Here is a 13016-nt window from a genome sequence, read left to right as displayed (position 1 = left end):
GAGCCATCTGCCTCTCACCTGCGGACCAAGCCCGACTCCAAACCCCTCTCATCAGGAAGTGCGGCCCTCCCTGGACACCTCTGTCTACACCTCCGGATCAGAGCTGACTCACACGGCCACCTCGCTGCAAGGGCAGCCAGGGGACCCGCGTTTTCTTGGGTTACGCACACTGCCACCCCAAAAAAACTGAGACCCTTCTAGGAAGGAGCCAAAGGGCATGGAGGCTGCAGTGCTGCCCCATGGTCCCTGCAGGCTGATGTGGAAGGGGGCTCTGGCTGTGTGACTCCCAGGGACACAGCCAGAGAGCAGCCTGTGGCCCACCACTCTCTTCAACAATAGCCAAGAGAAGCTCCCCGGCCCCTCTAGGGCCCCTGAGCTGGCCTTGCAGACTCCCACCAGCCCATGACCAGGCTGCGAGGAAGGACGCCCATGTGGCTCTGTGCGTGCACTTGCGTAGGGAGGCTGCGTGGATTAAACACGTGAGCATGGGCGCATGTGCCCCCATGGACACACTTATACTTCTAGGGGGAGAAGCCCCTCTGGACCTTGCCTGAGGTCTCAGCCCTGCTCTGCCCGTTTGCACTCGTGGCAGTGCCTGTGACAATGCCATGGGGCTTCCACTGCCCTGGCTGAGGCTGCATGGGCGTCTGCATGCAGCTCACTGCAGAAGGACCTGTACCTGCAAGGAGTGTTTTGTTCTGTGTGGCTCAGGGACCCATTTTATAAACAGAGAGCAGCCTGTGGCCCCACATACTTCCACACTCACACACGTGCACAGGCAAGCTGCCTGCCCCGTTGCCAGCCAGCTCAGTGCCAGCCTCCAGCCCACCTGGGACTCGTCCGCCCACGTCCCCAGGCCCATCCTGTCACCCTTTGCAATGTCCCGCCCTGGAACTTTCCTAACCTGGGGCACCCGTGTGCCCGGGAAGAGGCAGAGGGGAGGAGAGGCGGGAGCTGAGGTAGGAGCTCACCCCGAGGTGAAGCCGTGATGTTTATAAAATGGGTCCCTGCGCCACACAGAACCACCGTGGGGCAGAGGGACACCCATGACCCTGGGCAGTGACCGGCATCGGCACCCCCACCCCTCCTTCCCCTCCACCCCCTATCCTGAGGAAATATTTTGGGTATTAGATACAGACATGAAGGGAACAACGACAAACAGCAAATGGTTAAAAGAAGTTCTCTCTACGTAACCAGACCTGTGCTTACCCGAAATCTCAAATGTTCCCACTTCGAAAAAGAAAACAAAAAAAAAAAAAAAGAAAAGAAAAAGAAAAACACCTTCACCTGCCCCCCAACCCCCCCCCCGCCCCCCCCAAGCCTGAGGGGATCCCGCCGCGGCGGTGCCATTCCCACTTCAGCCACCAGGTGGCAGGCCAAGACCAGCGAATCCCTGCTCCAGGGCCAGGGCCTCCTCCAAGGGTCCCCGGACAGGGGGGACGTGGGGGGGGCGGGGGGAGGGGAAGTATCTGCTGCACAGGTGACCAGAGTGCCCGCTGCTTAGCCTCACAACGCTGCACAGTCACCCTGGCTGGATGCCTGAGGAGGCTGAGGCCCAGAGCGGAGGACAGAGTCCACCGTCACCACCCGTCAGGGACACGGCCTGGGCTGGAACTCTCATTTCCCGGTCACTTTGACTCATCCCACAGATCCCAGGGGGAGCCCCCAGGACGCTCGCGCCAAGATGGGGGCCCCACCCCCGCAACAACCCTGCATGAGGTGGATTTGAACCCTCCGGTCTGAGCACCTGCGGCTGCCCCAGGCTCAGCCCACCACCTGCTGCCATCCGCAGGCCTGAGGCTCCAGCAGCGGCCAGGGTCCATCTGAGCTCCTGAGGCTCCAGCAGCGGCCAGGGTCCATCTGGGCTCCTGCCCCCCACTGTCGGGGGGCCTTGGGACCTTCCTCAGGTCCCACTGGGGCCTCCCCACACGCTCTACCCCCCAAACCCTGTCCCCGGCTCTGGTCCTGTTGCATCACTCCTGACACAGGGCCAGGCCCAGACAAGGGCTACCCCACCCCCTGCCCGGGAAGCCACCTTAGCAGGGGCCTTGGGAAGCCTGTCCTACAGCAGCCAGGCCAAGAGTAGGAGGAACAGCAGGACCAGGGCTGCAGCCAGGGTCACGGAGGGCACCAGGTCCGAGTCCTCAGGACCAGGGATCGCACCGCCAAGGGCATGGTGGAGGGCAGCAGGGGCACCAGACAGCTGAGTGTCCGAGACCTTCTCCCCTTGGGGCTCCGGTCGGCCCATCTGTAAGAAGGAGGACATAAGGGAAGTGTTTCCTTTGGTCTCTGTCCCTCCCGTCCCTCTCCCTTGGGAGGCCCTCCAGACACAGCAGGAGCAGGGCCAGGAGGTATCCCACAGGCCACGCTGGCCAGTGACTCCCTGAGACTCGGTTTTCTCCTCTGTCAAACAGGGATGCAGAAGGCCACCAGGGAGGACAGGGACCAGATGAAATAGGAGGGTCTTGGCATCTCCTCCCTCCCTCTTACCTTCTCTCTTGAGATGACCGGGCCTGGAAAGTCAGGTTCAGAGCCACAGACCCCCTCCAAGAACTTTGTCCTTGTGCCAGGGGGTCTGGAATGCAGCTCAGCCAGTTCCTGGGGCACTCTAGGAAGCTGGCAGACTCAGCAGACTCGTCTGGAGGGACCTTTGTCAAACTGCAGAAGCAGCTCCATCAAGGCCTGCCAGCTGCCTTCTGCCCACACAGTGGCCCCCGGGAGGAGGGCACCCGGTTCCATCCACTTTACAGCTGAGAAAACCCAGGTTTAAAGAAGGAAGTGACTCCCTGGGGCAGAGTTCTCGAGCATTCCCAGAGGTTGGCAGAGATGGTCACAGCAGCCTGAGACCAGGTCCCCAGGCTCCTCGTCTGTACGGGGGCAGACTGTGCACCAGGTCACTTGCTAAGCTCTGGTGCCCTGGATCAGTGGGGGGATGGAGCCAGTCCAGGAGCCCAGGCATCGGGGGTGGTCTCTGCCCAGCCCCTCCCCAACCCTGGCAGCTCTGTGGGATGTTTACCTTCTAGCAGGGTGGTAGCTGCCACGCCCTGGGGGCTGTCAGGTTCCACTGCAGACACAGACCACTTGCAGCTCCAGTGGATCAACCAGGGACCTTTCCTCTACAGAACCCACCCTCCCTGGCGCCTCCCTCTGGGAGGAAGTGGAGCTGGGGGGTGGGGAAAGGAGAGGCCCAGCCCCTGCTGTGGGTGTGTCCAGGGCAAAGAGGGGAAGCAGATCCAGGTGTCCCGAATCCCAGACCAGTGCTTTCTGCTGCTCCCAAGCAGAGGCTTCCCTGATGGGGGCCGGGAGAGCCGCAGGAAGAGGGGAGGGCTCCGAATTCAAATCGACCAGGGGCCTTCTGGCACCAGGCACCAGGTGGGCAGGGAAGAGGAGAGCCCCTGCCCACTCCAGAGTCCAGGTTCCCAAGCAGCACATCTGGGGCTGACCCAGGTAGCAGGAGAGAAGGCCCAAGCCACCCAATTAGGGGGTAGGAGGCAGTGGATAAAAGAGACCTGAAGACCAGAGACACATCCTTGCTGAGAGAAATCATCTTTTAAGGACAAAGATGGCCATCGAATCAATAATCTTTAAAGCAAACATGTTTGAGATAGCCGTAATGCCCATGACCAGGTTATATCTCAGTTGTTAAAATATGGTTCCAGGAATTGTGCCCCCTTAGCACTAGGAGTCACTGTTTATTGGGTGTGCCTGGATCCAAAACTCATGTCCTTTACAGCAAGAAAATGCCTCAGAAGTGATATAAAGTGGCCACACAGTGGTGTCCACACACACACAATGGGGAAATATGCAGAAGGGACCCATGTGGGGAAGGACACTGGAAGGCTGCAGGGTAATGGACGTGAGACCTTCCCGAACCGGCTTTCTCCATTGTAAAACATGGATGCAGAAGGCCACCAGGGAGGACAGTTGTATTGTGATAGTAAAAGAGAATTCTAGAATACCATTTTTTAAAAGATTTCATTTATTTATTCATGAGACACAGAGAGAGAGAGAGAGAGAGGCAGAGACACAGGCAGAGGGAGGAGCCTCTGTGCGGAGCCCAATGTGGGACTCGATATCAGGACCCCACTATCACGCCCTGAGCTCCCAACCTGAACCGAAGGCAGATGCTCAGCCACAGAGCCACCCAGGTGTCCCTAGAATACCTTTTCAAAACAATTTACTGGGCAGCCCAGGTGGCTCAGCAGTTTAGTGCCACCTTCAGCCCAGGGCTGGATCCTGGAGTCCCGGGATCGAGTCCCACGTCGGGCTCCCTGCATGGAGTCTGCTTCTCCCTCTGCCTGTGTCTCTGCCTCTCTCTCTCACTGTGTGCCTAACACAAATAAAAAAATAAAATTAAAATTAAAAATTTTTTTTAAAATAAATAAAAATAGAAACAATTTACTGAGGGCACTTGGATGGCTCCAGTCCATTGGACAAACGACTGTTGATTTTGGCTCAGGTCTGATCTCAGGATTGTAGGATCAAGTCCTGTGGGGCGTCAGGCGTCTGCTTGAGAGTCTCCCTCTGCCCCTCTCCCTGCTCCCACACTCATATTCTCTCTCTCAAATAAATAAATTTTTCTAAAAATAAAAAATATTTCAAACGACTTACTGTTTTAATAGGTACAATTTGGAAATAACCTGAATGCTCAACAACAAAGGATCAGTTAAAAAAGCAAAGCACGTGTGGCACATCATGCAGCACAGTAGGACGTGAGGCAGCCCCTCTCTGAAAAGGTCGCAAGTAGAGCTGGCACCGTGACTGTGTTATTGTTTGAGGGTCAGCCTCCAGGAAATCTTCAGTTTCGGCTTTTCTTATATTTTAATTTTATCTTACACGGATGATTCCCAACGAGCCCAGTTTATTTCTGCAGTCAGGGCCAGAAGTGGGGAAAATACAACTCTGCCACTGGGACCGCCGCCCCCTCCTCCCTGGGCCTTCAGCCCACACCCCGTCAGGCTGTCACCCTCGGGCTGTCTGATGCTTTCACGTCACCCTGGGAGGGGAGGGGGCAGGCCCAGCGGCGACACGATGTGGCAGGGGGGAGTCCAGGAAGCGAAGCAAGGCCTTCCTTCGGTGGGAGACACGTGTTCTCCGTGTGACCTTGGGAGTCGGCTTCGCCTCCCCGGGCGGTTTCCCCGAGCCTAGAGGCGCTGGGCCGCGGTGGGGCTGCAGGAGCAACCGCTGCTGGTGCCCCCCTGGGACCCGGCCCGGACCCGGACGTGCTCCGCGTGACCGTCGCGCCTCCTACTTCAGGCGCGGGGTTCCCCTCTGAAGGGCCAGCCCACCGGTCCCCAGGGGGCACGAGGCGCGCGGCACGCCCGCTGGGCGCCAGAGTCGGAGCCTCAGGAAAGCCCCGCAGGGCTCCGCGCCCCAGCCTGCGCCCTGCTCCGTCCCCCGCCCCGCGCCGCGCCCCGGGAAAGCCCGGCCGAGCCCCGCCCCGCCCGGCCGAGCCCCGCCCGGCCGAGCCGCGCCCCGCGCCCCGCGCCCCGGGAAAGCCCGGCCGAGCCCCGCCCCCCGCCCCGCGCCCCGCACGCCGAGCCCCGCCCCGCCCCGCCCCGCCCCGCCCCGGCCGCCCCGCGCCGCGCCCGCATCCCGCATCCCGCATCCCGCATCCGCACCGCTCGCCGCGTCCCCATTGGCTGGCGCCCGCCCCGCAGGGCCGCCTCGCAGCCAATCGCGGCCGAGGGGCGGAGCTCAGCCTGCGCCGGATGCTCGGAGCCGCCGCTGCCCCGAGCGTCTCCCGGCCGCGCTGTCCCCGGCACCGGCACCGGCACCGGCACCGGCACCCGGCACCGGCACCCGGGCCGTCGGCGGCCGCACGGACACACCGCGAGCAGGGGCCGGCCATGCAGGAGCCGTTGCTGGGAGCCGAGGGCCCGGATTATGACACCTTCCCCGAGAAGTCGTCCCCGTCGCCGGGGGACAGGACGCGGGTCAGGTGAGAGTCGCCGGGCATGCGGGCTGCGGGTGGGGGCTCCTCCGACCTCCGTGAGTGTCCGGCAGAGGCCCGCTGGCCTCCCCTAACCCCGGACACCCGAGTCCTATTTAAGGCGTGCTCGCCCGCTGCCCAGGCCCAGCCCCCACATGACTCAGGTGGGGTGAGAGAGGGAAGCCCAGAGAGAGCAAGGGGCTTGCTGGCCTGAGAGGCGAAGCTGGCAGCAGAAACCCAGGCTCCTCTTCTAGAGAGAAGCACCCCTTCCCGGTGTCTCAGCCATGGGAATGGGCTTTGGGAAGTGTCCTGGGGATTTTCCCAGTGAAAGGACACTCAAGCCCTGGGAGCCCTCAGTCCCGCCCAGCGCTGCCCTCAGAGCCTGAGCCGGCGGCCACTGGGCTCAGGACAGGCAGCCTCTCAGCCGCAGGGGGAGGAGGGACTCCAAACCTCATCCCTCTGCTCCCCACCCCCACTAGGGCCCCACAGAACAAGAGGGTGTTCCTGGCCACCTTTGCTGCCGTGCTGGGCAATTTCAGCTTCGGGTATGCCCTGGTCTACACGTCCCCTGTCATTCCTGCCTTGGAGCACTCCCTGGACCCTGACTTGAGGCTGACCAAAGCCCAGGCATCCTGGTTTGGGGTAAGAGCCATACTCGGAGCTGGAGACGGGCAGAGCAGGGTGCACTGGGCCCCACTGAGCTTGGGATGCCCTCTTGGGCCCTGGTCCTTCCCCTCCTCCATCCAGCCAGGCTGCAGGCCAGGCAGTGGGTGAGTGAGGCCAAATGATTGCTCTGAAATAGAAGGAGGAAGTGATAGCTAAGAAGGCATGGGAAGGAGCGAGTGGAGAGGTGGCCCTCCAGGCCTCCCCGCTGCCCCAGGCCCCCCACACGCACAGCCGGGCAGCCACAGCACAGCAGGCACCTCCCTGAATGATGGGGGAGCAGGAGCATCAGATGCCAATGGAAAGAAGCAGTGGCTAGGGCAAGGAGGGTTCCAGGACAGAGCATGGGCCCACAGAAGGGAAGAGCAGAGGCCCCAGGAGTCCCAGTATTCTAGAATGATGATCTTAGGGGCTTCAAACAAACAAACCCAACAGAGTAGCTAAGATGACACCCAGTGTGTACTGAGCACTCGGTGTGAGCCGGGGGTGCAGCTGGGCACTGGGTGTGGGAGCTGGTTGAGTCCAGGGCCAACCCTATGAGGTGAATACTCCTCTCTCCCCATAAAACAGCTAGAGAAAATGAGGCTTGGGTAGGCCAAGTGATGTGCCCAAGTCACTGACAGGACCCTACTCACTACACTCCACAGGGAATCCAAGAACCCCCAAATCTAAAAATGCCAGTGGTTTTGGGTCACAGAATTCTCCCGACAGCTGTATTATTATAGTGTCAGACATTTAAACGTTCAGTTGAACAGAATCACTGTGGACGCACAGCCCCACACACTCCTCAGAGTGAGACTCCCCAGGGTGGCATTTGTAACAAATGGTTGTGCACGTGATGGTTGCACACCTCTAAAGACAGGAGGCTCCCTACTATTCAGGGCCTGATCCCACAAGCAAAGATGTCATGATCAACCAGGAAAAGCAGCTGAGTCTGGGCTCGCGGGGTGGGTAGGAGTGATGGGTGCCCACACATGTCTGCCCCTGCACCCCTTTCCTGCAGTCTGTGTTCACATTGGGCGCAGCAGCGGGGGGCCTCAGCGCCATGGTCCTCAATGACCTCCTGGGCCGGAAGCTCAGCATTATGTTCTCAGCTGTGCCGTCAGCAGCTGGCTACGCGCTCATGGCAGGTGCCCACGGCTTCTGGATGCTGCTGCTGGGGAGGACGCTGACAGGCTTCGCTGGGGGACTCACAGCGGCCTGCATCCCGGTAAGGCCAGGACTGCCCATCCCTCCCTGCCTCAGTGCCATGCCGACCACCATGCAGTAAAGTCTCCTGGCCCTCTAGGCCCCTGGTCCGGGGGGGATTTGTGTGCCCGGGAGCCTCAGCTTACCTGCAGCAGGGCGGCTGACCTGTCCCATCTCCAGCTGACCTGAGTCTGGACTTCTTGAGGTTTCTACCCCATTTCCCGACACTCAGGCACATTGCTCAACAGGAGAAAATCTGCATTGAGCAACGAGGGAAGGGGAAGTCTCTCCCCTCCCTAGGACTCCTCCCGTAGCTACACACATGCTAACAGGGGCCAGAGATGCCTGGGAGGAGTAGAGTTGGGTGCCCATGGGCCTCTCACTTCCCAGCCTCAGGCTACTTCACAGCTAAGCGCTTCTGCCCACCTGACAGGGAAGTGGGCTGAGTCACAATCAGGACCACAATGCCACCAGGAGGCCCGACTGCTCACTTCCCAAGGTTCAGCAGGGCCCCCTCTCCCATCTCAGCCCGGCCCGGGTGGGCCGATGTGTCTTGCAGGTATACGTGTCTGAGATTGCTCTTCCAGGAGTCCGTGGGGCCCTGGGGGCCACACCCCAGCTCATGGCCGTGTTCGGATCTCTGTCCCTGTATGCACTTGGCAAGTATCCTCCAGAGGAGTACTGAGCCTCTCCTGCTTGCAGGCGTGGGAGTGACAGGGCGCTACTGAGCAGACGGGGGTGGAAGGGGAGTGAACGTGCCCCAAAACAAACGCTGAGCTGGGAGACAAGGTACTTGCTTAGCCACCGCTGTGCTGTGTACCTCCAGGCAATACCCTGTCTCTCTCTGGTCGAATGGGAAGTCCATCTAGAAAGGAGATGAGAGCACCTATGGTTGAGATGGAGTGGGGGTTTGGAGGTAGAAGCCTGGGGCCTTGTCTGTTCAGGCTACCCCTCCATCACCCCGCCACGGCCCTTGAGACCCTGCAAGGACCTCCTTCTGTGTGCTGGGCCCTGTGCTAGGGGCCTAGCAATCCCCATGGCCCCTTCTGGGGCAACCAGGGTAGACTTCCTCTAGGAGGTGGCCCTGGGACAAGCCCTTGAGGACAGATGCATTGCTCAGAGGGCTCCGTGGGAGGGGACTCTGTCCAGCCCAGATCCCAGCTCCTAACCCCCTCCTCGCCCCCAGGCCTCCTGCTGCCGTGGCGCTGGCTGGCTGTGGCCGGGGAAGGGCCTGTGCTCATCATGATCCTGCTGCTCAGCTTCATGCCCAACTCACCCCGCTTCCTACTCTCGCGGGGCAGGGACACGGAGGCACTGCGGGCGCTGGCCTGGCTCCGTGGGGCCGACGCCGACATCCGCTGGGAATTCGAGCAGATCCAGGACAACGTCCGGAGACAGGTGTGGGGGGGCAGGTGCGCAGGTCTGCATGGCTGCGGCCAGCCTCTAGGCCTGTCTGTGCCTTGGCTGCTTCTCCTGGGGAGGGAATGGGTCAGAGCGGCTCTCCCCTCCAAGAATGAGGGGGAATGGAGATGTTGCCACACCTGCCCCAGAGCGCGAGCTCCGTGCTCCGCCATTCTGGGCACCCAGAGATACTGACAAGCAGAAATCTGCCTTGTCCCACCCGCTTATCCAAGTGCCTGGGGTCGGGCGGAGGTCCCCCGGGCCAGTCTGTGGCCCACATTGCCTCCATGCGCAGGGGTCTTTCCCGGGGGGGGGGGGGGGGGGGGGGGGGGGAGGGAGGAGGGAGTCTCCGACCCGGCCCTGTACAGCCCAGGGCAGGGTGGTACCTGCTGGAGGGGCCGGCACAGCCCCCTCAGTGGCAGCTTCATGTTTCTAGAGCACGCACATGTCGTGGGCTGAGGCTCGGAACCCCCACATGTACCGACCCATCCTCATCGCCTTGGTAATGCGCTTCCTGCAGCAGCTGATGGGCATCACGCCCATCCTTGTCTACCTGCAGCCCATCTTCGAAAGCACTGCCATCCTGCTGGTGAGAGCCCAGCCCCACACCCCCAGCTCTGCCCCCAGCGTCCATGGAGGCCGGCCCTCACTGAGCACGTGTCAGGGGTGCATGCGCCGTGGGGAGCACCCTAGAGTCTCTTAAATTTGTTTCTGTCCCCTGCATCTGTTCTCAGAATAACGTCTGTAAGTAAACTTAGGTGTTTGAAAATATACAGAATCACAGAGGAACCCAGAGCCCTTGGGGGCCACGGACCCCGGGTTCAGGGTATCGGTCACTCACTGGGGAAGTCGCTTCCTTCCAAAACTCAGTTTCCGCCTCTGTAGAAGGGAGATAACAGGGTGAGCCCCCATTGGCCAGTCCCGGGCTCAGCGGGAGAGGAGATTGAAAGATTAGTGACAGCACAGTCCCAGTCATTGTGGCGCCTGGATTCTGTGCTGGCCTTGGGCTCGATGGTGGGCACCGCACCTGTGCCCTGCCCGAAGGGCCCACAGGTGAGGCCAGGGGACCAGAGGAAAGCCTGGCACATGGTCTGCACTCAGCAGCCCAGCACTCCAAAGGAGCTGCAGCCATGGCCTAGGACCTGAGCACCCTGTGGCCCCTTGTTGGGGGCCGTGTTGGTGGGATGAGCACAGCAGGTGGAGCCCCTCAGCCCTGGTGGCTTCCTCCCTGCAGCCCCCCAAGGATGACGCAGCCATTGTGGGGGCCGTGAGGCTCTTCTCTGTGCTGATCGCTGCCCTCACCATGGACCTGGCTGGCCGCAAGGTTCTGCTGTTCGTCTCAGGTGAGCACCGGCCTGTCCCCTGCACCTGCTGGCCCCCACAGGGTGCAGGGTGCTGAGGGGCTCTGCAGAGGAAGCCCCTGGCTTAGAGGGTCCTGGCCCCCGAGGGCCACCTGTGTGTCCACAGCCACCATCATGTTTGCTGCCAACCTGACGGTGGGGCTGTATGTCCACTTTGGCCCGAAGCCTCTGACCCCCAACAGCACCATGGGCCTAGAGAGCATACCCCTGGGGGGCACAGAGCAGCCCCTGGCCACACCCTCCAGCTACCTCACCCTGGTGCCCCTGGTGGCCACCATGCTCTTCATCACAGGTGGGTATGGCAGTGCCACCACGGGGATGGAGCTCTGGGAGACTGATGGCCAGCTAGCAGGGGGCTATCTGCTGCTTAGGTGTGTGGGGGACACACTAGGGCAGGGGTGGGGTGCTGCTGTCCTGCTTTGTCAGGGTGTTTGGAGGGGGGCAGTCTCGGCAGCTCAGTGGAGGCAGAAGAGGCCCCTTGTCCCCTCTGTTGGCAGGCTACGCCATGGGCTGGGGGCCCATCACCTGGCTCCTCATGTCGGAGATCCTGCCCCTGCAGGCCCGTGGCGTGGCCTCGGGGCTCTGCGTGCTAGTCAGCTGGCTCACCGCCTTTGCTCTCACCAAGTCCTTCCTGCTGGTGGTGGTGAGTAACGAGGGTTAGGCTTCTCGGCCGAGTCCTCTGGGTATCCCACAGGCCCTCTGGGCCAGGACGAGCACAGCCACGGGGCCACCCTGCCCACCCAGCTGGGCCTTTGTCTGGGTCTCTCAGCCGGGGTCCCTGCAGGCCCTGAGGCCAGCCAGAATCCTGCTCCCAGGAGGGAAACCTGACAGGCCTCTGGGGCCAGCGCCTACCCTGGTGTAGCCAGTGGGGCAGGGCAGGGCTGAGGAACTCGCAGTGTGCCCAGCCCCAGCAGAGGCGCGGGTGAGGTGGGGGCCAGGCAGGAGGACATGTGGGGTGGCTCTAGCAGCACAAGAGCCTGGTCCTGTGGGGTTGTAGTGGCAGGCCTCCTGCAGGTGGCAGCATGAAGCAGCCAGGGAGAGAGCTGAGGGCGAGCTCCCGCCAGGGCAGGCCACTGCCTAGGGGAGGCAGTCCTAGGACCCAGTGCCACAGGGAGGCTGCTCCAGACCTCGAGGGTCTCAGGGCCATGCTAAAGCATTTGCATTTCCTGTGGGAGGCAGTGAAGGAATATGGTGAAGGCCCCCAAGGCTAGCTGGACTAGAAGGGCCAGGAACCTCCACGTGACCAGGCGTCCCCTCAATGTCCCCAGAATGCCTTCGGCCTCCACGTGCCTTTCTTCTTCTTTGCCGCCATCTGCTTGGCCAGCCTGGTGTTCACCGGCTGCTGTGTGCCGGAGACCAAGGGCCGATCGCTGGAGCAGATCGAGTCCTTCTTCCGCACCGGGAGGAGGTCCTTCCTGCACTAGGTCAGGGTCCCCGCCCACAGCGGGCCAAACCACTGGCCGCAGGGCCTCTCCGCTGGCCAGGAGCCTGCACACCAAGGCCGGGAGGCGGCAGCCGCGCGCCATCAGACGGAGCACAGGAGGACAGGACAACAGCAGGACGGACCCCCACAGTGTGCATTCTGGCTCCCGTCAGGCACCACCTCTACCAGCCTGGGTCCCAGCTCAGGCGGCCTGCCGTGTTGCCGCTCATCTGCTAAGACCTGCTGGGGCAGAAGAGGCAGCCACGGGCCACAGGGCAGCACACGGCCCATGGGCCAGGACAAGGCCCTGCTGGGTGACCTGGGGCCCGGTTCCTTACTCGTACACAGAGGACACCCCCACAGAGGACTGTAACCAGGAGAGACGTGGGGCAGGCACACGGGGCCATCATCACACCGTTTTGTTCTGATCCTCTGAGTTACCACAGAACGACTTGACTCCGGGAAGGAAGACAGATCTGCACTTCTGAAGGCTTGTGGCTGCACTGGGGAACATTCTGGACTCCACCCAGGCCAGGGCACAAGACCCAGCACAGACACTTCCTCCTGCACCCACTTGGCCTCTGGAAATATGGGACTCTTCAGCGCTCCCATCTGCAAACCACGTTCACCCCATTTGTAAAAATAAATCAGGCTCTCGGCCTTGGAGTAGAAGGTTGGGGTCTGCTGCAGGTGGGGGTGCCTCCCAGCAGCCAGGTTTGGCTAGACCCAAACTCCAGGCCAAGGCCGCCAGGGCCTGCTGCCCCAGGCAAGGCCCTCTTTGTGGCCACCCCCTTCCTGTCCACAGTAAGGCAGCAAGGAGGGGCGAGGTGGCCAGTGAGGGAGAGCCTGGCTCTGCCCCTCAGGCCCTGGCCCTTACCAGCTATGTGACCTGGGCAAGCCACTTCCCTGGTTTGAGATGCCATGAACCGGACTGGGATCGAGCCAGGAGCACAGAATGTCCTCAATAAAATGGCACTTACTCCCAGGCCAGGGGTCCCAGCCTGCTTGTCTGTGAGACCAGGGGAGAAGGTAACAGGCAGAGCATGCG

At 61.6% G+C, this 13016-nt stretch overlaps 1 protein-coding gene across 2 annotated transcripts; it reads left to right on the top strand.

Annotated features, from left to right (window-relative positions):
* Nucleotides 1-5736: 5736 nt before the first annotated feature.
* On the top strand, nucleotides 5737-12954 carry SLC2A6 (solute carrier family 2 member 6). 2 transcript variants are annotated; one of them, XM_025475692.3, is made up of 10 exons: nucleotides 5737-5941; nucleotides 6412-6574; nucleotides 7599-7805; nucleotides 8343-8442; nucleotides 8970-9181; nucleotides 9621-9773; nucleotides 10419-10527; nucleotides 10652-10837; nucleotides 11043-11188; nucleotides 11814-12954. In XM_025475692.3, exons 1-10 carry the CDS (start codon nucleotides 5850-5852, stop codon nucleotides 11967-11969), a joined length of 1524 nt encoding a protein of 507 aa, XP_025331477.3. In that variant the 5' UTR covers nucleotides 5737-5849; the 3' UTR covers nucleotides 11970-12954. The 2 variants fall into 2 exon arrangements, with proteins under 2 accessions (XP_025331477.3, XP_048970337.1); XM_049114380.1 differs by lacking the exon at nucleotides 5737-5941 and adding an exon at nucleotides 5958-6096.
* Nucleotides 12955-13016: the final 62 nt, after the last annotated feature.

This window comes from Canis lupus, chromosome 9, assembly GCF_003254725.2.
Source record: "Canis lupus dingo isolate Sandy chromosome 9, ASM325472v2, whole genome shotgun sequence".
Lineage (NCBI taxonomy): Eukaryota > Metazoa > Chordata > Mammalia > Carnivora > Canidae > Canis > Canis lupus.
Note: the sequence above shows the minus strand (reverse complement) of the source record. Positions and strands in the feature narration are given on the sequence as shown.

Coding starts and splice junctions, on each gene's coding strand:
- SLC2A6 (XM_025475692.3), top strand. CDS start 5,850: ATGCAGGAGCCGTTGCTGGGAGCCGAGGGCCCGGATTATGACACCTTC. Junction 7,806..8,342: donor TCACAGCGGCCTGCATCCCG/GTAAGGCCAGGA, acceptor TGTGTCTTGCAG/GTATACGTGTCTGAGATTGC. Junction 8,443..8,969: donor TCTGTCCCTGTATGCACTTG/GCAAGTATCCTC, acceptor CCTCGCCCCCAG/GCCTCCTGCTGCCGTGGCGC.